The 24,577-nt window shown below is 35.8% G+C and overlaps 1 protein-coding gene and 1 long non-coding RNA gene across 9 annotated transcripts in view; one reads left to right on the top strand and one right to left on the bottom strand.

Moving 5' to 3' along the window:
- MYO16 (myosin XVI) overlaps positions 1-24,577 on the top strand; it is a 370,010-nt gene that overhangs the window by 267,663 nt on the left and 77,770 nt on the right. For all 8 annotated transcript variants that reach the window (XM_048328397.1, XM_048328433.1, XM_048328379.1 and 5 more), the window contains exons 22-27: positions 7,241-7,393; positions 7,980-8,180; positions 16,594-16,669; positions 19,235-19,410; positions 23,734-23,814; positions 24,079-24,284. In XM_048328397.1, the coding sequence (XP_048184354.1) occupies positions 7,241-7,393; positions 7,980-8,180; positions 16,594-16,669; positions 19,235-19,410; positions 23,734-23,814; positions 24,079-24,284 (893 nt within the window). The remainder of the gene's footprint in view (positions 1-7,240; positions 7,394-7,979; positions 8,181-16,593; positions 16,670-19,234; positions 19,411-23,733; positions 23,815-24,078; positions 24,285-24,577) is intronic.
- Positions 10,330-24,577, bottom strand: part of LOC125338087 — an 86,964-nt gene continuing 72,716 nt past the window's right edge. The window contains exons 3-5 of the long non-coding RNA XR_007208183.1: positions 24,323-24,404; positions 12,788-12,851; positions 10,330-10,412 (exon numbers count right to left, since the gene is read on the bottom strand). This is a non-coding gene — a long non-coding RNA (uncharacterized LOC125338087). The remainder of the gene's footprint in view (positions 10,413-12,787; positions 12,852-24,322; positions 24,405-24,577) is intronic.

The raw sequence follows: 24,577 nt of genomic DNA, 5'->3' as shown, positions 1-24,577 counted from the left end.
AATAACTTGTTTACTCCAGTGTTTGTTTTGGAATGACAAGGCATTAGAATATTGAAATATCAAAGTCAAATGAAGAATTGGTCTAGGAACAACTCATGAGCAATGCAAGGGAAGACAGCTGTCAAACGACTAGAAAAGTAAGATGAATTATGCCTACACAATGAACCTGATAAATTGTACAGGCAAAGTGATGTGACTGACAGCTTGCGGAGAGAAAACTTTTATAGACCATTGCAAAAAAGAAGGCATTAGAAGTTAAAAACATTATTAATTAAGTGTTCAGTTTTCCTTGTACTTGGTGAGCATTGCTAAGCCTTTATTGTATAGAACATATGTGATAAGTTATAAGAGCAAAAATGGGACATGTAGTTCTAAGATAAAAGTAAAAAAGTGTGTGGAATAAGCAATAGTGAGGTGAGTTCTGATTTTTGGTATGAAATTTAAAAGCTGAAAGATGGGGAACAGTGTTTTTAGAAGTCACAGTCTGAAGGAGTCATTGCTCGATAAAGACTGAAAACTTCCGAATTACCAGGAAGTTACTGCTTTTACTGCTCATCAGCTGAGCTACGGTAAATGACTACAGTTCACTTTTAGCTCACCCCAATTACAGTTTACAATCACTTCCTAGAAGTGATCATTAGCTTGGGAACAGCATTTTCCTGGAGCAGCTGCATACCTGCTCTGCCAAAACAGCTTTCTATACAGCCGCACTGGAACATGGTCAGAAGTGAGCACAATTTCTCTTTCCAATTCTGTAGAGAAATGGCCTTCATTTTGTGGTCATTTCAGGAAATACTAGCACTCTACCAAAAATATCAATGGCAGTTTCCAGTGTTCAATGTTTTCTCAGGCTTCCCTGTTTGAGGGGGACTGTATTTGTTTACAGTTTATTCTGCACCCCTTTAAAACTAGAAGATATCTACTTCTCTTCTAGTAGAATTTAAAACTCGGTTAGATCTTATTCATGGCTCCTTAAGAGCACAACACCAAATAGTACAGTCAAGGAATGCTACAATCTTCATACTTATGACAGTATATTTTTGACCACAGACTGAACAAACTCATGACCGATGAATATAACAAGCAATAAGCAGGACGGATAGTTGCCTGTACCATTTTGCCCCAGTTGTTTCTAAGAAAACTGTGTTATAGCAGAAGAACCAGAGTAAGTAAGAGCAGCTTTTCTTCCCCCTGCTGAAAGTCAAGTCTTTCTACAGAAATGGAAGTCTGTACTTGTAGATTCATCATAGAGAACAATAACGCAATAAAGTAAAATTGGCACTAATAGTCTTTTCTGTCCAATATATAATTCAAGTGATAAAGTGAAGAAAGTATTTAGTTCTTGCTAAATTATATGTTTAGCTCTTGCATGGTATTTTACCTCTGTAGGCTTCTTAAGTTTTGCAGAGGAAAGTATGTATATATTATTCTTTTCTTAGGAAATATAAGTGATTTATCTAAACTAGTACTGCAGGTCACTGGAGCAGTCAAGTGTCTCTTGACTCCCCCATTCAACTCCATACCCATTAAAGTACATGCACATTATCTGTGTGATGCAGTATAGCTCTGGGAGGGGCACAGCTTCCATGGCAGCTTGTTGCAGCACATCTCCTGCAACAGGAGTCAGCTGGCTCTGAGAGCAGAGAGCATTTCCTGCCCCTCTCAGGACTCCACTTCAGAGTCACTATGGTGAAGCAGAAGAGGTCGTAGGACCCAGCTGTTTTGGAATTTTCACTTATGTTTATTATTGTTAAGTACGGTAGATTTTAACTTTTCTGCATGTTATTTCTATGGTTCACTCTGCTGACACTACATTTCTGCCATATAATATTTCCTAGCCAAAACAACCATAACAGATTATTTCACATTAAATTTAATTGTCTCAGCCATTAGACTGCTTCTAGCTGTCCAAATGCAAGGTCATGCTGCCTGTTTTGTAGATGGATGGATATGAAGAGACTTAAGTCACATGACTTAACTTTTCTACAGTCATTGCAGTCTCAGTGATAGTTGTTGAGGGGACACACAGTCGGGTTTCTGCATTTGGATAGTTTGAAAGAGCATTTCAAGATCTTTTTTATGCTGAAGAAATCAACCTTCTTTGGTTTTGCCTGTGCAGAGCATAGATCGATGGTCCTGTTTGCCTCTGTGGAATATGCAGCTGCTGGTCCACACTGAGCTGTTACTATGTAGGGACTTAATGCAGAACCTTCCACTGCAGTTCCCTGTGCTGGAGTACTCCTTATTCCCCACAGGATGATGGGCAGTACTTACAATGTTAATTCACTCTTTAACAAGGAAATATCATGTGTTATTTTTAAGTCAGAGTTTTGCTAGCCTCCACACACAGGAAGGTTTTAACATCCTTGTTGTGGAGCAGCGAGAACCAGCTGATGCTTGGCACCAGGGAGCCAGGCAACAGGAGGACCCAGAGGATGGCCATGCCCTCCCTGATGGGCAGCATCTCTGGAGCATGGTGGACAGAGCCAGGGCCAGTAACAGCGCCCATCAGCAGCCCTGACATGGCAAGCAGCCAGATGGGGCTGGGACCCTGTCACAAACAGTTGGAGAAAGAGCTGGAAGCTGGCACTGCCATGGCATCACCTGGGACTGGGCCTGGGCCCATTGGCAAGGAGTTGGTGGAGACCCCTGGAAAAGCTGAGCAGGGCTGTAAAAGCCTATCCCTTCCCTCAGGGGCCTGGCAATCCTGTGTTTTACTTTCTTCCTCAGTCTAGTTCCTGAGGATCTTACATTCTTCATGGCCTTTGTCATGGTGTACTCCTTCCTCTTCCTCCTTAGTCTCTTTGGTCTCCTTCCCAATGCACACATCTTTTTCCATTTATGCAGGACATTATTTTCTGCCCAGTATTCCAGCCAGCAACTGGAAGACTAGTGTTACTTGAATTTAAAGCTGGCTTATCATATACCTAACATTAAAATAATTATTTTTTTCTTTATTCTTTTACAGTAGACACTTTGTAGCCAAAAATAAAATAATTTATCTCAAATTGGGATTCCCAGCTCAGTTCAGTTTGTGATTGGTGAAATACTGCACAACAACATTTAATTGACATCTTGCTTTTCCACAGTAGCATCCTTTTTTGTCCCATAGTAGTTAGTTTCTGGCCAGCATTATGAGTGATTTTTTTTATTTTTTATTTCAGTTTCAGAACAATTCCAAACTCTTTCAAGGAAAGATTGTTGTGACCATGTTTGTTTGTATGTTTGTTTGTTTAGTACTTTCCTATTTACGAAAACAGGTGGGGAATTATTCCACTTTGTCTTGAAATTGTCTCTTTTTTGAGGGGTGCTTCAGACCCTCCTTTGTGGAAGGTTTCTCAGGTGACACCTACCTGTAGTAAAGTTTTAACATAGCACCAGCTTCTCTTTTATGTTATTTGAGGAACACAGATCAGCTAATGGCAATTGATCCCAGAAATGACACCGAGCCCTGGTGAATTAAAGATCTTCTGACAGAGGTAGAAGGACTATGTCTGAATTTGTGTTGGAGCTGCATGGAGAACAAGAAATTTGTGTTAGATCCTATTAGCCCTAAAATGCAAAGGAAGAAATACAATGGTTCTGATTTTGCAATAAATACCTTAGAAATATTCCGATGGGTACTATACATAAAGAAAAGGATTTGGAAATGTTTGGGTAGCAGATACAAAGGGGAACAGCATTCAAGATACTCCTGAAAAATAAGTGAGTGTCGAGCTTAGGTTTAAAAATATTTTCTGAGTTCAACCTCAGAAAAATGATGATTCTGTGTTTCATTATCTTAGAAATTACATTTTTGAGAAATGCTAGGGCACTTCCTTGCAAATTACATTTGACATTGTAGCTTCATCATCTCAGCCCATAAATTAGGGCCTGATAGATGTGTTGAAATGGCAGCTGTAAGCTTTACTCCATGCTCTGAATACACATTCCTTGGGAGAGTTAATCCTTCTCCATGACCAAAGGATGTAAATGAGCTTTCCAAAGGGTCTTTGCATCCATCTTTTCCTCACTGAATGACAGTACCAAGTTTTCTTTCCTCAAATTTCCTTTTTTGGTAATGACTTTTTCAAATAGGTCTAAGAGCAGGAAAAGTGAACAGAGTGAAGAGCAGGAAAATGTCACTAGTCATGGGTGCTTTTCTGTCTTCAGAGCACAGTACAGTTTTGGTATTCTGCCTAAATTTTAATTTGGAGTGTACTTAGTGGTACTAACTGGTCAAATGTGGTAAAAGGAGAGATCAAGCTAACACTGTCTAATGTGATGAATACTTACTGCTTTTGCCAAATGCCACTCTGTTATTTTCCAAAATCTACAATTTGGATGGTGCTGCAAGTTGTGGTTGGTTTTAGTTTGTTTTTTTTTTTTTTGTTTTAAATACTTGAACAAGAATAATTTTTTCTTCTAATAATATTCTAAAAGGACTTCTTAGAGAAGACTTGGACAAATATATGGTGTGTTTATTTTCACTGAGACATGATAGTGAGTTAAGGTAAAAAAGACTGGTAGAAAGAGAAATACTTAGAAGACATAGTACAGAGCCCATGAGATGCATATCAAGAACAGTTTAACAATGATTAATGGCAAAAATGTTGTAGGTAATGTTGAGTAATGCTGCTAGATAAAGCAAATACAGTTCTTAAAGATATTCTCCAAATATTTGTTTTAGGTAAAAATTTATTTGAGGCTTTTTTTTTCTTTTTAATTACTGTTATATTTCCATTGAATTTACATGAGTACAGTTAAATGCATATTTGAAAAAATGTAATTCTATGAACTTTTCAAATCTTTGGACAGAAAGTACATCACTGTTTTATATAATACTTAGAAGACATGAAACAAAAGAATTTGGGTTCGCAAAGCTAGTTTAGTTCATATTCATCCCATTTCTACATTTCAGCTACTTTAACTATTATGTCAACCTGTGTCAAGCTTTTAATTTGAAACATTTTATTACCTTTTCCCAGCATGTTGTATAAAACATGGAAATGGAGAAAGATCTGATCAGAATGTCTTGCTTTCCAGCAGTCCCTGGCTGGTCTCCTGGTTCTCGTTCTGCAGAGCTGTTCTCTCAGCCACTGCTTGAGAGAGCAGCTTTGGAGCAGTTTGCAGTTTGTGCAAGTGCTTGAGCTGCCTTTCTGCTCTGGTCTGCAGTACCTTAGTGGCACTGTGGCGTGCCTGCCAGTCCGGGTGACGGTGTTGTTTACGTTGCTAGGAAGCACCCCAGTGCATGCCATAATACACTGGTTGGTAGAATTTAAAAATTTGTTTTTTCTTTGCCATCCAATCATGCTATGTATGAATTTTTCAACAAAATATTATTCCTTTTATTTTTCTACTTAAAACCAATGCTATTTATCAGATCTTTTGAAGATGTGTCTAAGACAATCTTTCCTTCGTCTCAAATTGTGTAGTTCAGTAATTTTGCTGCAGTTAGGTTCTCAAATACTTCCTTTTTTTTTTAATGAATTTGAAGGGACTGGCTCATGATAAAAAGTCAGCTTAAGTTTATAGAGATTTTGACAGCTTTTCTTATTGTAGAATACACCTTTGTAATGTTGAATGACCTCATTCTCTAAATAAGTCACCTGCAAATAAAAATATGTACAGCATGCATCATTTTAAGGCTTTACCATATCCTGCAAAGTATAAGCTTGTCTGCCTTATAAAATAATTTTTACAAGCTCCTGGAAAGATTTTGTAATTGGAACTCCAGAATTGATCAGTAAAACATATTTTGCCTGCACAGAGTTAAAAAAGCTGTCTTTTCCACAAAATAAGTAGGTACTGGAAGTCAGGTGTATATTTCTATTGTTAATAAAACTAGATAACAATCGGAAGGTTTGTTTATTTATTTGTTTATTTATTTATTTATAAATCCCACTTGAAAAGAAATACTGGTTTTATTCGAGGCTGTCTTTTGTCTGCACTGTCATGCATTAGTAAAGACAGTTAATAGTAGATGTTTGGTTGTAAAATGAGCTTTGTCTCATTTCTTCTTGCTGTTTTTCACACTAGCCCATTGCATTGTATAGCAAGTACAAGTTGGCTATACTAACAAGAGGTGTTAATGGAAAATTCAGGCAACTCTTACACATTAATTGGTTTCTCTTCCATGTAATTTTAGGATTGATCTAAATATTTCATACCTTTTAATATGACTTGGTGGTGCCATTGCTTTTGCACGCTTTGTTAATGGAAGATACAGTTAATGGCTGGCCAATACAAATATGAGACTGGTTTAGGCTGAAAAGAAAATGCATGCAGGCATTCCTTGTATCATTCCTCATATGAAGTGTTCTTCCACCCTTTTAGGAGTTTCTGTTTTCTTAATTTCTTAGTCATAGTTAATGTAGGATTAGAGGAGGTTTTCAAATTTTCAACTAAAATTTCCACTTTAATGCCAAAAAAGCAGTTAAAACGTTTATTCCACAAGATTTTAAATATTTACTTGTTTTTGCAGGTGAGCTTTGAATAAAATACAAAAGCACACAAATAAGCTGATACAATTCCCACCTGTTTTTAATTGAAAATAGATTTCTGTGAATCTATTGTTTTACATCCTATAAGGCAATCAGAGAAAATATTTGAGGAGCTTCTACACTATTTATCTCTCCAAACTTTGAACTTTTCTATGTAACACCATTTTCTTGCTAGCCTTCCCTTAGAATATCTATAAAATGGAGAGCAACATCTAGTAAAATGTCCCTAGGTGTTTTATGTATTTTGGTAAAACACAATGAGTTCTTCAGAGACTGCTTTAGACTTCAGTGACATTTTATGTGGAAACAATTTTGTCTTTTCTAGCACTGAACTATAGACTCAGGATCTTAAATTCGTAGAGGTTTTTTTTCCTAAAAACATATTGTATTTATATAACCTTCCTGAATACAAAAAGCAGAAGAATATTAAATTTAACCATTTATATGTAGAGTTATCCTACTTTATTCAATGGAATTAGTGTAAATTTGCTCTGTATTTGATAATGCTGATATTTGATAACTCTTATGTGGAATGCACAATGAACTGTTCAGGCAGAAAACTGTGTATTCCCAATTTAATAGTAATAGCTGTTAAAATCTAAATTTCCCTTGGGTCTTCCCAAATCTGTGGCCTACCGAGAGGTAACATATTGTGGATTGACATTTCATCAAATTCAATATTAGACATGCAGTAAAACCTACATCAATGAGTTATCCAGTAAATGTCTAACACTCATTTTCTTTTCATTTTACAATAGCTGTGTGTCAACATGACCAATGAGAAGATACACCAGTACATCAATGAGGTGCTTTTCCTACAAGAGCAAGCAGAATGTGTACAAGAGGGAGTTGCCATGGAAACAATGTATTCTCCTGGTAACCATACTGCAGCCTTGGATTTTTTCTTTCAGGTAGTTTCCAGATCCATTTTACATCATGTATGTTTATTCACAGTCTGTGCATGTTAGACAAATACAAACTTTTCCTTGCATTTTCCAATTTATGAATCTTCAGACAAGGTTACAGGTCAAAGAGGCCACAGCTCAGTGGCTCACAGAGTTCACTAACAGTTCAGGGCTGAGGAAGATGCAACAGAAACTCCCTGCCTGTACTGATTCATGTGTAGCATCTGTGCACCGTGGCATGGTGACTGAGCTGCCGTAGGACTGACAAGGCTCTTTTGTGAGCCTGACAGTTTCTTTAGTGCCTGAAACTTGTTTCTGGAGTACAACTTCTAAGAAGCAAGTAACACAATCAGTTTCTAAAAGATTGTCAATAGTGACCATTTTTGGCAACTGAAATACTGTTCCCTACATTTCCTATAGAAGAACATGCCATGAACACTTAAAAAAATGTTTTAATCTTTTATATTTTTCCTTTGTTTTTGAGGTGATTTATGTTTCTCTTTACTAAATTACAAGCTGTGTTACTCTACAAGGAAGAACTGAAATTCTATTGCTCCTGTATAAAATGAGACAAATCTATTTTTCATTTCAGAAGCCATCAGGCTTTTTGTCAATGCTGGATGAAGAAAGCCAATCTATTTGGTCAGTGGAACAGAGTCTTTCTAAACGCATTCAGTCTTACCTGGATACATCAGAGACAAATACAGTCTATTCCTCCACGAAAGATGGAAATGGTAACCTTGCCCCAAAGGATCTGGGCTCCACCTTCACTGTTATGCATTATGCTGGGAGGGTAAGCTGTTTGAATATCATTTACATGCAGTTAATAAAAAAAGTAAACAAAACAAAATTTTACATGGCTTCTCCAACTCCTGGCTGTAAATAAGATTTCACTGTCAAGTGATAAATTTTCAGAGGACAACTTAGAATCTCAATGCCATGTCTAGTGTATAAAAGTGTAGCTTACATCACAGCATGCAGGATACAGGCTACCTAGTTCTGGCTCCTGAATTTTTTCTTTGTTGTAAGCATTCCATATAAAGGGGGTGATTCAAATCCCTCAACATAAATGTTTAATGCCATTTTAGTTGGCTTCACTTTGTATACTGATGTCGTTCCAGAACAGTACAGGTTCCCTGTAGCTCCTCTGCTATATATGTAGATACCTGGGTTACCAGCATAAATCTGGTAAAAAAAATCAAAAATAAAACCCCCACTTTTTTTGTTTTCCTAGAAAAGCCTAGAACATACTAAATGTCTTTCATTATAACTATAAAATTAATTAGTATTTTTCTTATTCCCCTGCCTGCAGTGTTCACAGGAAAAGTGTAATCAGTTCTTTTAAATAGGCTTCTTACCCTTTCCTTTCCAATACTTCATTTTCACATTGTCCCCACAACCACCCACAAGTCAAAGCAAGCAAATTAGATATGTGTTAAAAGGGTTAGTAATTTTTTTAGATAATCTGACGGTGGTAAAAATGCAGACAGATCTATTTTATGGCTCCCCATTTGGAAATGAGGCTGATGGAAGTCTTGAGTTGTGTTTTGACACAAGCAATTTGTTCCTGCCCAGTGATAGAAATGCGGTCATTATGGAAAGGACTATTTGAGTAGTGCTTAAGTTCCTAACCCAAATACTCTGAATAACTCCCTGTAAGTTCTTCTTTCGTCACAAGGCCATCGACTTAGAATCAAATTATTTGCCAAAGTTAAGTGGTTTGAATACCTCCACTACTGGGACTTGTCGGTAGGAATGTGGGGCACACAGTGGTTAGATAACAGTACAACCAAGATTTTATGAAACTTACTAGGAGTTCAAGGGATGGAATAAAGAACTGACCATGAACTTCAGATATTTAATTTATAAGCTTTTTTTATACTTGTTACATAAGTATTTTTTAATGCAGTTCTGTTAAGACAAATTTATCATAAAAGTTCAAAAAGATTCCACACCCAAAAACTTGACATGGAAGCAGCAGCACGGCATCTACATTAAAATCACAACCAGAATAATAAGCACATTTCTTCAAAATGAGAGAAATGTTTGCCTTATTCTCTGAAGAAGCATTCAGAAGATTTGTTAAGACCAATATTTCAGGTGCCTAGTTCTGAAAGTTAAACTGTGAGTGGTAAAAGAGGGCACTTCTCATTAACATGTGTTTTAGCCTTGAATGGTTGTTTAGATTTTTGTTTTATAACATAGACACTTGGTTTGACCTTTTCCTAATAATAGTAATGACATTTAATCTGAAAGCGCGAACAAATAGACAGCTCTCCAAGTAATGTAAATCCACACATTCTTTTGAAGTCAGTGGAGATCCTTTGATTTACATTGGCCAGGAACTATTCCAGTCAGGTTGTTTTTTGCGTCCTTACAACAGTAAAATGCTTAGCCCTGCCAAAACAAAAAAATCCTCTTGCAAGTGCTTAACTCTTCTTGCTTTAATAGTAATTGAGCTAAATCCTTAAAGACACTTGCATTTTTGGTATCTTGTGGAACTGTTATCTAGCTATCATAGATTGAAATTTCCAGTGCTTTGTGATATGTATTTATATAAGCTTTGATGATACAAATTGAGTTTATTCTGAGACTAGTATGTCTTCATATGTTGAGAACATGAATATGAAAAGCTCAGATTTTAAAACTGCTGATGCTGTTCTTTAGATAGTGCTATTACTACATTTAGCAGCTTTTTATAGAAGTCATTGGTGATATATGCTTTATGAAAATTGTTAAAGGATGAGGCTTTTAAATATATCAGGATTTATTGGCACTCAAAAATAAGAGTTTCATATATAAAGTATCAATATAGTTTTGCAGGTTTTGAGACCCATTTTTATAGTCTGATATCAATTAAATGGGTCTAAAGTAAGTGCAGTGTAAAGCCATCTTACCCTGCACTGTTGCCTTCAGAGATCTGCAAATTTAAAATGAGGGGCTCTCACTTACCACAGTTTTCACTGAATTTCACTCCGTTAACTTGATAAAGCTTCTCCGTATTTACATGAAAGATGAATCAGACCTAGATGTTAGAGAAAGAATTACCAATAAATTGTGACAGGTAATCAGACATAAAAGTCTTCACTTCTAGCATTAATCATTTATGTTCAGGTGATGTGTCTAGGCTGGCAGTTGAGGAGGAAGTCACACTGAATGCAGCAGGCTGTGTGTTAGAACGTGAAGGCAAACATCCTGATTTCTCTGGGTAACAAGAGTTGTAACTGCAATGTAGTTCACAGCCAGTTTTAAAGGGCTGCGACTCTGAGGCAACTAGGAAAAAAAAAGCTAATATTCTATGTTGGCCCTGGTATGAACCTCTTATGACTCTTGTAATTTGGGCTTCTTTTTATCAATAGTGTATGGATGTAGGTCAAAGTCCAGAATGAGCTGGATTAATTTCTTTACTCAGACATGTGCAGTAGCTATTTTAGCAACTCAGAAGTGCAGTTAAACTGGAAAATGTAGTAATTAAAAATACTTCCTCGCTGAAAAGACCTACTTTTGTATATTTAATTGAGATTGACAGACAGCTTTTTTGTGAACAAAAGTGATATATCTAGCTTTATATTATGAGATAATTACAGATGATACAGATGTGTCCATGCAGTTTTAAAGACCTCTAATATGTTCATATATTCTGAAATTTTGTGTCAGGATACTCATAAAAAAATAATCTTTTCTTCCACTATAGAGTCTTTTTGATTGATTGTAACATGAATTGGGAGGTATTTCCCATTCCCTTAAGCTTCATGCTCAGCAACTTTTCCTAAGACTAAAATTGCCATGTTATTGACCCAAGCACAATGAGCCTTAGACCATCCCAGAAAAGGCAGTACTGAGAGAAAAAGAGAAAAGATAATGGGTCAGAAGTAAAGGAAAGAAAGCACAAGGTTGAAGTGAGACAAAGAACGCACATGAGGCTCAAAGTAACATGTAAGGGGGGGGAAAATTTCCAAATAATTTGGAAACACCGCTTGATTTTCTGGCTGAATGAATACTTTAAGAAAGTCTGCGTGTATGATACGATTCTGAGAGACCTTGGACTTTTTTCTTATTTTCTTGTCTGTTTTGGAGGGAAGAAAGAGGAAACAATATGCACAAGTTAGCTTCTGCACATGTAAGAAATCAGATATTTTAGTTGAATCTGAGAGTGAATATTGTTTCAAAAAAATGTGACAGAATGATCCAGTGGAAAAGAGAAAATTAATTTTGCCTCATTTCTCTCAAATTTTGCTATTATGCCTGAACAAGATTAAATCTGTCTGTTTCTGCATGGGCAATATGATATATTGCTTGTGAACACACACGAACACATGCTTAGCAAAGGCCACTGTGAGCATCAGTACTTTATCATATCAAGCATTTTACTTTATCTCCCAGTTTTAATTTTACAGCTGAACAGAATCCTACAATGCCTTGACACATTATGAGTCTTTTCTAAGAGCTGTTTAATGTCTTGGTATCTGAGTGCTGTAAGACAGAAAGCTTATCTGTTTTGTTCAGGCAGAAGGTAGAAGAGAATGATCTAGGGGTTTTATGACTTAAATAAAAAAATCCTGGTGAAAGCCTTTATCTGAATTTTGTTTAACACATTTCTCTGAACACTGGCAGTCTGATTTCTTCCAGAAAAATTCTGCTCATCTGGGGCATTGCTTTGTTTCTGATGCCTGATATGAATGTGAGTATCCTGAGATGCTTCTCGCAGAGACTATCTGTGGGGGAAGAGGCACACACTACACCTTGCAAGCTTGCCTTGAGGTAGCAAAGGGCTTTATGGGTCCATCTGACCATCAGCTGAAACTATCCTGAGAATCTGTAATACTGAATGTTTAGGCTCTTTTATTGATAACATTAATATTTACATTGTGGGCTCTCACTTAAGGAAGGGCTTCACATGAATTATATCTTTGAACTGTTGGGCATGTCAGTAGCCATGATTTTTGAATAACATTTCAGTCATTGAACTTTCTCAAGGACTCAAAGTTCTTTATTTTTGAAAATTTTAGGGAAGAATTAACATATCAATAAGTAAATCAGAAATATATTGTCTTAGCACATTGCCGAGACTCAGCTTTACCTAATAGTGGTATTTAACATACCGGTATTTGAGATAATGATCTATTTGCCCCATTGTTCATGTGATCTGAATAATACATTATCATAATTTGAGGTTTCTGCTGTTTAAATTAAACTTGAATTTGCAAATTAGATAAGCCCCTTGTCACTGTTTGCTTTTCTACTGTTTTGGCTCATCCTACTGTAATAAACCGACCAGACATAAAGACCAACTTCTTTGCTCTATAATCCAGTGCACATAATGTTCCTTTAAGTGCAGATCAGCGTCTTTCATTTCTCAGCTACCTGTGTATCAAAAATACATCTCAGCTGTCAGCTCACCTTCACCAAGGCAGTCTTCTCTGAAATGCCTTGTATATCCCAGGCAGACTCTGAAACTGAACCTCTAAATCAAAAGACAAAAGGAGATGGATTAATCAATAAGGATGCTTTCATTTTCTCTATTTTTTCCTCGGGCTGAATCCCCAGACACAACAATCAAATCAATCTTGTCTAAGCTGTACCAAGGCCTATAAAGGCTACTTGACATAGATTCTGGTTCTCACGCAGGCGTGACAGTCATGCTTTTTTCTCCCTTTCTCTCTCTATTTCTTTCTTTAAGTACTCTTGATTTGGGATTCTCAGTTACAGGAGAAAATGATAAAACACTTCCCCCCACCCTTCTATTTTGTTTCCAAATACTTCCTTCTTTCAAAATGCTATTCTTTCAAAGTGTTAGAGTAAGACTCAACAGACTATAAAATTATTTAGCTCACTCATTGCTTAACAAGGCTTGTTTTGGGGGGTTGATAAACCCAGTGATCCTTAAAAAATGTCACATGCAAGCATATCACTCACATTCAAGTACTGGCAGAAAATTAGAAACTGCAAGTGTCTCTCTGTGCACTAAATTGTCCTTGGACATGTTATCAAAAATTTCTCTTTTACTACATGAACTAATTATTTTCTTATTAACTAAAATTTAAAACACAGGCAAAAGTGTGAGTTTCTGAGTTACATTTTGCTACTAAAATAGTAAAATTTTCCTTTTTAACTATGAATGCAGCCAAATTGTTCTTATTATTCCAGGTGGCATCTTCCTAGCTTGTTTTAGGGTTCCTGCCAAATCTGCCATTAACCATGAGCTTTTTTGGCCTATCACAAGAGATGAAAATTATTTACCAAAAAAAGAAGAGTATTTTAAGGAATTGATGAAAACTATGTGTAAAGGTGGTCCTGTTGATAAAGTATATTGGGATATCCAATAAACTTGGAGAAAATCCCTTAAGCGAGGCAGATGTTATGAGAGAGGATACTTTAGTTCAGAAGAAAATATGCACACTCTTCTGATTTTCTGGCATGAAGATAATTAATGAAGCAAAGAGGAAAGAATATGTAACAAGGTAAGAGGAATATGCAGTTCCCAAAGTCAGTTCGGTGCATATCTGATGAGTGTCCTGTTTCTAGGTGTTTTACCTCTTACTTGTATCTGGTACTTCTCATGGTATTAAAACCAGCTATGCCAACTTAAATGACCAGAAAACAGGTTCAAAACAAATAAAATTAAGGTTTTTTTATCATACTTAGCAATTAGTGAAACTCCTTGACCCAGAGTCTTAAAAGGTGCTGGAAATGCTAATGAGTTCTGGAAAGAGAGATTTGAGCAGGAAATGCCGGTCAAGAGATTCTAAACAAAGAGGTGAGATACAGCCTGCAGGACAAGCACCTTCATGGGCAGAGCCCTGAAAGCTCAATGTTAAGCTCTCTTCCTTTATGAACTTAAATTTAGAAGGAAAGCAAATCCCTTTCTTGTTTTAATCTCTTACAGTGAAAGAAATGTAGTGTGGAGCAGCACACTTTTTTTTTTTTTTTTTTCTTTAATAAAAATAGCTCAGCTATTCAGATAGTATATAAAGGTCTTGTTTCCTTTGGCTAACACAGACACATAGGTTTGCATACTGTCTACTCCCAAAAAGTTCATCACGTAAAGCAACATAAAGCAAACAACTGCAATAAATGGAAGTGACAATAAGGAGTATGTTTTATAATACTGGACCCATGATCTCAGTGAGTGCACATTTCCTGTCTAAAGCATGCCATATTTGCTTGTTTTTGTCTCCTCAGAATAGCTATCCACTGTGCTTGAGTACCAGCCAGTGCAGAGTTTGGGCCAGGTTTATTTAAGAAACACAGTGGAAGAAAACTGAGGGAAATAGATGGGCTTTAGGTTGCATGTAGGTTGGCATCTCTGATGAGGGCAAGATTAAATTAACGAAATTGTCAGCTAGAAAAGGACTTATTTCTTTTTCTATTTTGTGGGACTAGCAATGACTATGGAACCCTAGAGTGTCATTTCATTGAGTCAGTTTTCATGTCTTTAGGCAGTGAATTAATTTACCAAGTCTATGGGAAAATTGTTAAGAGCGTTAGCAATTTCCTCATAAAAGGGAATCCTCCTAACTTTTATCTATTTTATGTGATATGAAATATGTCTTATAAATATAGTTCTAGAAGTTTGTGATGTATTATACCAGCATCAATACTGAAACTTCTCCCTGTTTCAATCTAGGCATTTAATCATAATATGCTATCTCCCACTGCTGTACTTACCTACTCTTCCCACCAATACTAATTCTCTTCTTCTAATTTAGTCAAAGCCCAAGACACTCAATTAGGAACTGACATTATGGATTTGTCATATAAGTTCTGTTAATTACCTTTTATGGTATGGTACAGCATTCATGTTGAGTACACTAAAAGCATTTAATAGTATACTTAAAGTATTCTAATAGTTTGCTAACTGTGTTGTATGTTCTCAGGAAATGCAATTAGAAAATACATAACATTGCATCTGTCATGGAAAAGAATCATAATTCCCTTGTTATACCTTTTTCATGTCAGATGCCATAGTAATTACATCATTTGACAATTACTCACTCTAACAGTTTATACACTTCCAAGTCATATAATTTCTTTTGTGAGCAAGATAGCATTGCATAATTGTCAAATGACCCAATGGAAAATTAATGCACTGATTAGTGTTACTAATCTTAATTATATATTTACAGCTTTATTAAATGTACAAGGTTAAAATTTCCCCAAATACCTAAGGGGTTTAGGATATAGATCCAATACAAAAAATTAAAGGCTTTAGATAGAAACATGGTCCCAAGGTAAATAAAACTGAACTATATTCTAAGTTCCTATTAGTACCTGCCTAATCATGCATGTACTGAAATCTGTAATTTTCTTCCTTTTTCACTTAACAGTTCCCTTTGGGTTCTACTGCTGTGCAAGCCAGAGCTTCTTATATCCAAAGTCTGTAAATTAGCTAGTTGTTTGTCTTCCATCCCCATACAAAGTTAAGAAAATCAAAACAAAACAACTGTGCTCGGTGACTGCTTCCTTGTCTTAGTGCTTCTTTTCTATACAGTGTCTTCAGGGATGGGCTCAGTACTAAAAGAGACATTTGGTTGTATTTCTTCATTTTGGATTTACCCTTAGGACCTCTGGCTAGAACTCGGACTTTGCTCAATTTTTAGAGTGCCAACCGCATGTGTTATAATTTATCTGCAGTCAGATGACAGATGCAGGCACAACCCAACTGTCTGTTCTTGAGATCATGACATCAGGCAACTGAGGTGACCCAAAATCCTTATGGGTGTAGTTGTTAGAAACTTGAATGGGATTTGTGCATAACTGATAGACTGGACTTGCCTCCAAAGGATATGTTTGGAACTTGTCCTGCGTGTGAGCTGGGACTCAGATTGCTTTGTCATGGTTGGTGGGGACAGTTTCCCATTGGCAAGGAGATCTGTGATCTGGGAGTGACTTGTTCATCCTACAGGGAAAGCAATGTTTAGGGCTCTGTCTCCTGCTTTACAGTACATATTTGATTCAAAGCCTTGCATTGTGGAAATATTTTAAAATCAGTCCACTGAAATTTCTGTATAGTTGCAGAGGCACATAGTGTTCAACAACCGGTTCTTCTGGTCAATATTGTTGGCACTTAGAAAATGCCAAAAGATACTACCTGGTGCCAGCCTTTAACTGTCGAGTGGAAATAAGCATAGCTTCATTTCTGCTGCTGTGAGATTTATAAAAGATGCATTGGTCATGACTAATGATGTCACAATATTCTATTATAGGTTACATATGAAATTGCTGGTGCGATAGAAAAAAATAAAGATTCCCTTTCACAAAATCTCATATTTGTAATGAAAAGTAAGTAAATGCTTTTGTGATTACTGTTGTTAGAAATCAAGATATTATGACTCGATTTTAATTTTCGTTTTAGTTTTAAGAGACATTTATATATTTTTTATTTCCAGTAAGAAAAAGTCACCCTCATCTTTATGAAGTGTGTACATACAGTATTGTTTGAAATATGCTCTAATTTAAAAGCTTTTAGATTCATGAACATAAAGCATCTTTATCATGTGATGTGATGTAGAGAACAAGAAGGTGTAGTATGAAAGGTGAGAATGACTTACAGAAGACAATGAGTATGAACGAAAGCAAAAATAAAGCTCAGAAAATAGGGAAAGGAAATTAGGCTCCCAAAATCATAGAGGCTGCAGTGGGATGTGTTCCACTGCTGAAGTACCCTTCTAAAAGCAGTAACTTGTGGGCGTTCTTATGTTTTTCAGTGAACAGATATAAATGTCCATTGAAATGCAAAATTAAATGCCTTTCGGTGTGCATGTTGTAAAATTATGCCTAATAATGCAGTTAATTAATTAATTAATTAATCATAATTGGATTAATAAAAACCTGTATAATTTCTCCTTTCTCTGAAGAAAACCAAAACATTTTCCTCAGGGAAATTCCAGTGCACCCTGAGGTGTCATTTGTCTTCTCTCCAACCACTGTAGTGTCTTTCACTTAATATATTATGTACTTATATTTCTTTCCTTAGAAATAGGGGCCTGCCTGAGTTTTAGCAATTTTACTGTAATATTAGCCTAGCTCCCTAGTAAAATAATTGATGCATTTTAAACACAAAAAGTGTACATTCAGAATGAAGAAAGAAATGAAAGAAATTTTCTTGAATATAATCCTAAGAAAGTATGACAACTTCCAGTATGTTCAATGAGAGAGAGCATTCTCCCATTCCCTCACATAGTCTCTTTCTGCACTTCCATTGCTATTTTGTGTAATCAGCTATGCAACTGTTAAAAGGCAAGAATGGAGGATTGGATTGGGTATAAAAAGTTTAATATGATGAGGGTGACTATATATACAACTGAGGAGTCATAATAACAACAATTAAAAGTAATGGAAAAATTCTGTGAGGAGAATATTTACTAGCATGTAAGTCACTTAAGGGCTAAGTTCCATCTTTTTTAAGTGACTTAGGCTTAAAACCTGTTGACTGTCAGTGACATATTTCCCTCAGAGTCAGTTTCATAAGTTGTGTAGGTGTATAACTTAAGTGCATGCTTCCTTTGATTTTCATTGAATTTTGTTTCCTCAATCAAAACTTTTAACTATAATAACATTAAAGTAATATGTATATATATGTAAGAATGTGGAACATACCTGCCTGAAAATTATCAGAAGAGAATACTGACATAGGATATATCTGTTTTAATTTGAAAGGCATAATTTCCATGCCTCTCCTAATCCTACTTACTATATTTTAAACATTTTAAACATTTAAACATATTGATGCCCACTGATTGTGCTGAAATAATTTCAATTATCTACTTCAATATCTTCCTCATCATTTTAATGCCCTTGTTAAGTAAGGAATAGTAATCTCCACAGAAAAAGGGAAACAAATGTATTGCATTTAAGCACACAGTAAGAAACCTTTAAACAGTTATTAAAGAACAAACTGAGGATTTTTGCCTGCCATGCTAAACTGTTATTTATGATGCTTATTCCATTCATCTTTCTGGTTTTGGGGGTTTTTTGTTTATTCATATGATGGGTGTGATCATAATGCCAATTTGCTAGTTCTTAAAAAAAAAAAAGTAACAAGAATTCAGGATGGTTAAGGATGTAGCACACAACGGGTTCTTAACACTTATTGGTGCTGTGGTAGTACGAGCAATTGTCATGTTCATCTTAAAAACCCTGTGGCCATAAATTCATAAAGGATAATTAGACTGAAATTAGGATAAAATATACTATCTGTCTTAAAATTCAGATTTTTTTTTAAAAAGCACCTCTTGGAAGTGTATTTATTTTGTAAAAATAATAATATATATGCATGGAATTGTCTTTTTTCTGTAAATGTTTTTAAGTGTTGTCTCGATGTAGAAAAACCCAATTTTCTACAGTTCTGTCCTTTGCCTTGCCTTTTTTTAAAATCCCTTCTCATATTTTGGGTATATATAATTCTTCAGTGCAATGAGTGTCTATAATTTATTTCTGTTAAGTGCCCTGATTGTTTCTAAATACTACATGTTAGGAAATTGTGCAAAACTGATGTCTTACATTGCTATAATAGATGCATAAACTGGGAGTCTGTAATGGAATGAAATTCAGAGGTGATGATCCCATAAGTAATTAAGTTTAGACAGATCAGTCTGAAAGGTTTTGGTTTATGCCCTCTATTTGTTCAGCACAGGACCTGAATATGTTAAAAATACTGTTGCTATTTTCAGATATTGAATGTTCTTTGATAACGTTGATAATGCTCATTTTTTGGTTTGTCCGTTTGTTTTAGGTTTACATATGTAATTCTCTCCTACTGTATGTCTTTTTAGTGACAAATGCAACATATATAACTTTCTAGCTTGTATTTTATCTTCATGCATTTCTTTCTTTTTTTATTTTCAGCTAGTGAAAACGTGGTCATCAATCAATTGTTCCAGTCCAAACTGACACAAACTGGATCACTTGTTCCTCCATATCATTCCCTTAAAATCAAAGGATGTAAAGCAGCCTTGCTCAGTAAAAAAACATCTGTAACCTGTCCAAGTGGAGAAGCAAAGAAGTATATTGAACTCAGCAAGGTAGAAATCTAGGATTCTTTGCTCCTTGAAGATTTTTCTGTTATTTTGTCATTCCTGAAATCATAGTGTTCTCTGCTTCATTCTCTGTAGTTATTAAGCTATTAAAATAATTTAGTACTTAGTATCAACACTAAAGCAGCAAAAGTGAGAAAAGGTTCTAATTTACGAACACTAATAATTCTGATTCAAGAATCTCTTTCTTGGTCTCTTTGAGCAGAAGGTCAGAGAAGATGATGATGTCCTTCAAGCCTGAATCATTCCATGATTTCCTGGTTCCAGGGCTTATTAGCAATAAGTGCAATCGTATGAATTTTTGGCTGTATTGGAACACTTCTTTGTTTTGTCTCCTTGACTGACTTTATGATTAATAGTTGAGTAAATTAAGACATAGAAAATGCAAAAATAAAATCTTAATGTCCTTATTATATCAACATGAGAAGATTTCTGGTTTGCTAAATACAGTTTTGTGTGGTTTTGTATGAAGATCAAAATTTAAATTTTGGCTGACATTGTTATTTTAAATGATCTCTTATATGTAAATTTTCCCAGGCAATTTGAAACCAAATCAAACTCTCCTCATTACTGAACTTGTCTCTTTTCCTGCTAGCTAAGTCAGACAAAAAAGTTAAAAAAAAAATAACCCAAACACCAACAAACAACAAACAAAAAAAAAAAAAAGAGGGGAGCAGGAGGGAAACTTTGAAGATTATCAGAAAATTAATTGTTTGTGTCACATGGAACATCTCTCTTGAAGAGAAATAATGTGATTTATGGAGTTAATTCATGACAGAGCTTTGGAATTCATCCTTCTAGAAAAGAAGCATGCACTTCTCACAATACATCCGCTGCCTCACCAGGCTTCTTGAATCTTACAACTCTATTTTTGCTTTACAGCTGCATAAAATTGATTCTGTCACGGGATTAAGGAGCCTGTTCTCATGTGTCATTGTGGAAGGCTTTGTACATCCATAGAATAGCAATGGGACTTTCCTTATAGTCCCCCTGCTGATAGCAGCATAATTCCCGACTACAGTTCTTGTCAGTAATCTCAGTGGAAAAAGTTAAGTTGAAGCGAATGGTGTTGGTTTAAGGCTATATTTAGCAAACAGCTGAGGCATTACAAGGTGCCTTTAGGTGCCTTTCCACTGTAGTAACAGCTTCCTTGAGGAAGCTTCCTAAGGATGTGAAGAAGATCCTAGTCCCATACATGGGAGGAAGTATGAAGAGCACATCTAAGTTAGAAGCCTAATCAAACCAGGGCAAAACACTGCATATTTGGGATCTCTGAAATTATGCTGGTTTTGACATATCCAGAATAGCTTTTAACCTGTAGTTACTCTTTTGAGAGACAGAAGACTTATTCAATTCCTTTGGGGAAGCATGATATCTGAAGTCAGAAATTTCAGTTTCAGTGAGAATGCTGTAAACCTTTAGGTTTCCCACCTTTAGTTGGAAGGTGGGAAAAATTTCGTTCTTCATCTGTCTGCAGAGACAAGGATGGCTTGGCTTCTCAAACACAGGCTTTGAGAAGGGCTGTGCAGGTGAGACAGAACACTGCATTGTTTGTAGATACTGTTGGCCTAATTTGAGCAAGTTAGTGTGCTGCCCTGCAGGACTGGAGCAGAACTTTAGGAATCTAAGCTGTTCCAGTGGCAAAAGGCAACACTTGTTTTTTTTTAATAGGTACTTAATGCAGTAGCTGGAAGTAGATAAGTGCTTAAATTCAATTATGGATCAAGCCCACATCTATAACTGTGGTGTCCCAAATAATTTCTTCCCTTTTTCAATATAGACTTGAAAATATGCAGTGATGGACAGTGATGGAAATAATTTTGGGGTTGTTATCATATTACTGTAATTGGAAATGCAATGTAAGGGGCTTTTTCTTATCAGCTTAGAATTAAAATTATTGTTTGTTGGAAAATCATAACCACTGCATTTTTAGTGGAGTTTATCCAGAGGTTAAAGGCAACAAAGCGAAGGAAAAAAAATAAAGAAGAGGAGGGGGAGAAGGAGAAATATTAAGGTAAAAATTATCAACCAGAGACTGACATTCCTTTTATTTCTGAAATTTGAGTCACAACATACATCACACTGTAGGCAGTGAGAAACATAAAATGAAAGGTACATGTGGTACTATGTATGGGCAGTCATCTAGATTCCATCATATCCAGGGAAGGGAAGTCGGGCAAGTTAAAGTCAAGTAGAAGTTTGTTGTGAGTCCCCTCCTCTTTCATCTTGTAACTGCAATCGAAGTTAATTGCTAGGTTATATAATTATAAATGTCTCTAAGTATGGCCATGTATCTGCTTACCTTTCCATAAATGACTCTGTTCTTGATGTTGAGCATGCTGGGACAAGTAAGGATAGCCTGCCTCTTTGAACTAACACTAGCATGGTAGGATCCAAAACAGCAGTGCATCCATTCTAAGACAGACATGAACAGATCTGTTAGCTGGCCAGAAGTTTGGAGCACATAAGGAGTCATAGAATTTGGGGATGCCAGCTCAAGCCTCTGTGACTTAGGAAGATCACATCCCCTTTTTAAATAAAATATATCTTCAGTGACACTCTCACAACTCTTACTGACATCAGCTCTTGCTCCCTTGTTTTTCTGTAATCTTTTCCTGGTACTTATTTTGGCTCTGTTGTCTTCCCCTCACTTACTTTGGAAGAATTAGTATGTTTCAGAGTTCATACAGCAGAAGTCTTTAGAGATTTTTTCAGAGGAGATTTTAGCTTCTTAACAGAGGTTACAAAATTACATATATGTGGGGGTTTTTTTCTGTAGATTAGAGGTACAAGGTATTCCAATGTAAGGCTATATATTAGAGGGTAATAGAGAGGTACAGTTTTGGTGATACAGTCTTTTTCCTTAGCCCATAGCTGAAGACTGAAGATGTCCAAGTTTGGAGAGTTTGAATTAAGTTAGATTTTTGTCTTTGCCTTTTTCCTTTGTTTTCTCTCTCTCACTCTGAAACAAATATTTCTTTCCCATGGGAAGTCATATGTAACACAGATCAGGCAGGAATTTTATCATCTAAAGCGTTTTTGCTGGATCTCCAACGAAGTCAGGAAACAATCTTGGTCTATTGATTTAAATATTGGGAGAAAGGGGTGACAGCATTATCCATAGGTGGAGAAAATTCTATTTTGGTTATATTCCTCAGTTATTTTGTAAACTTTAACTGAAAACTGTTGTTGGCATGCTAGTGGTTTTTTTAATGAGAAAAAGTGGAACAAGCAGATCTCTTTTACTTTTTAGTTTTGAAGTTGAGGGTGAATTTGCCTTTAAAATCTTACTGCATCCTAGTAAGTGAAATAAAAAAGAGCTCCAAAGTTTAGCATGGTGAGTAGAAAATTGCTTGCGCTACAATATTTTTGATGGCTTGAGTGGGCCAAACTGAGAAAATGTATGCTTTTTTGATAAAACTGGAAAAAGGAGTAGTCCAGAACATGCTGACTCAATAGAAAGGGATTTTTATGGGGTAAGTGGACTGAAGAAAGATGATGGGAAAGTCAGAGGTGAAAAGGCTGTCATTGATAACGAGGTTTAAATCTCTCAAGGTTTGCCAAATCCTGGAATGCAATAATTTTGCCAGCTTTTCTGTAGAAATTTTAAGAAAAGTCCCTAAATTCTGAGATCACTTTTAGTATGATTATTGCCATTTTAGTCTCAAAGATAGGAAGTAGAGCAGTGAAAAATAAGTTCATTCTCCACTCCCAATTCTGATGTATAGGGTAACATTGGTTTTAATGAAATAGGAAGCTATTGATAATTTATGTTTCTAATGGGTGAAAATGTGTTTAAAAAAAAAAGTTTAACTGTGTTCATATGTGCAAGAAATGAGAAGAGTTTTTAAAAATATCTATATCATTGTTTTGCTGTCAAGATTTTTTTAAATGATCTTCGCTCATATTTACTCATTTAAACATCTGCCAAAGGCATACGGCATCTTCTTACAGCGTTACAGAATTATGCTGCATCTAGGCAGGCTCTGCAGGATACTAACTGCACAACTCCTGCTTCTGCAACAGAGTTCCAAAACATATTGACATTGATTTGCCCAGTTATTTGTAAAAGGTATATTATCTTTATAATATATGTAGCTGCTTCTGAAATCAAAACTTACTCACCAGTCATGACTCTGCAAATACCTGAGGATATTTATCCACTTTCCCATTTCGTTCTGAAACTCAGTCCTTGTCTATGGCACAGTGTTTGTATAAATGTTTGCCTTCATTAGTAAACTGCAACAATGACAAAGGTGTACTGCCTATCTTGAGATAAAATTGTTGCATGTGTGGTTTTCTCTTCCACAGCTGCTCAAAAAGAAAGGAACATCCTCTTTTCTTCAGCGACTGGAACGAGGGGGCCCAACCACTGTGGCAGTACAGCTCAGGGTCAGTGAACATCTTACGGACAGAAATTTGCAAAAAAAGGTCCAGACATTTTAAAGGCAGGATTACCCTCTTCAGATTGCAATGGAAGAAAGAAAAATCTTATGTTTGAGAAAGCCACTTGCATGATCTGGTGAAGCCTTTTGAGAAAAGATGTTTAAAAGTTAGGAAGAGCATATGTGTTGAACAATTGTCTTTGCTGCACAAGAATGAGTGATAATTGTTTGATTGTTTGATTGTTTGTATGTTTGTTTGTTTTTTCCCCAGAAATCACTTGCAGATATTATTGGGAAGCTGCAGAATTGCACACCACATTCTATTCATTGTATAAAGCCTAATAACTCCAAGTTGCCAGATACTTTTGATAATTTTTATGTGTCTGCTCAACTGCAGTATATTGGTGTCCTAGACATGGTCAAAATTATACGGCATGGGTATCCAATACGTCTCTCTTTCACAGACTTCTTGTCAAGGTAAATTCTTTCAAGTTCCATAAAACCTTTTTTCTTACCTTCTGTCATGCTCTGGTAGTGCTTGCAATGTTGTTTTGCTTATGAGTCTTTCAGACTTCTTTCAGAGAAAATCTTGTCTGCCTGCAGGGGGTGTAGGCTTATTATTTTTTAATTGAAGGAATCATGAACTTTAGAAATATATTTATAAATTTACAAATTTATAAAATTTATATTGATATGTAGAAATATATTTATAAAGATCATCAGCAAAATTTATTAAGTTTTAAAAGTATGACATAAAAGAGCTATGTTTT

This window comes from Corvus hawaiiensis, chromosome 2 (assembly GCF_020740725.1).
Source record: "Corvus hawaiiensis isolate bCorHaw1 chromosome 2, bCorHaw1.pri.cur, whole genome shotgun sequence".
In the NCBI taxonomy this organism is placed as follows: Eukaryota; Metazoa; Chordata; class Aves; order Passeriformes; family Corvidae; genus Corvus; species Corvus hawaiiensis.
This window is presented reverse-complemented; position numbering and strand designations above follow the sequence as displayed.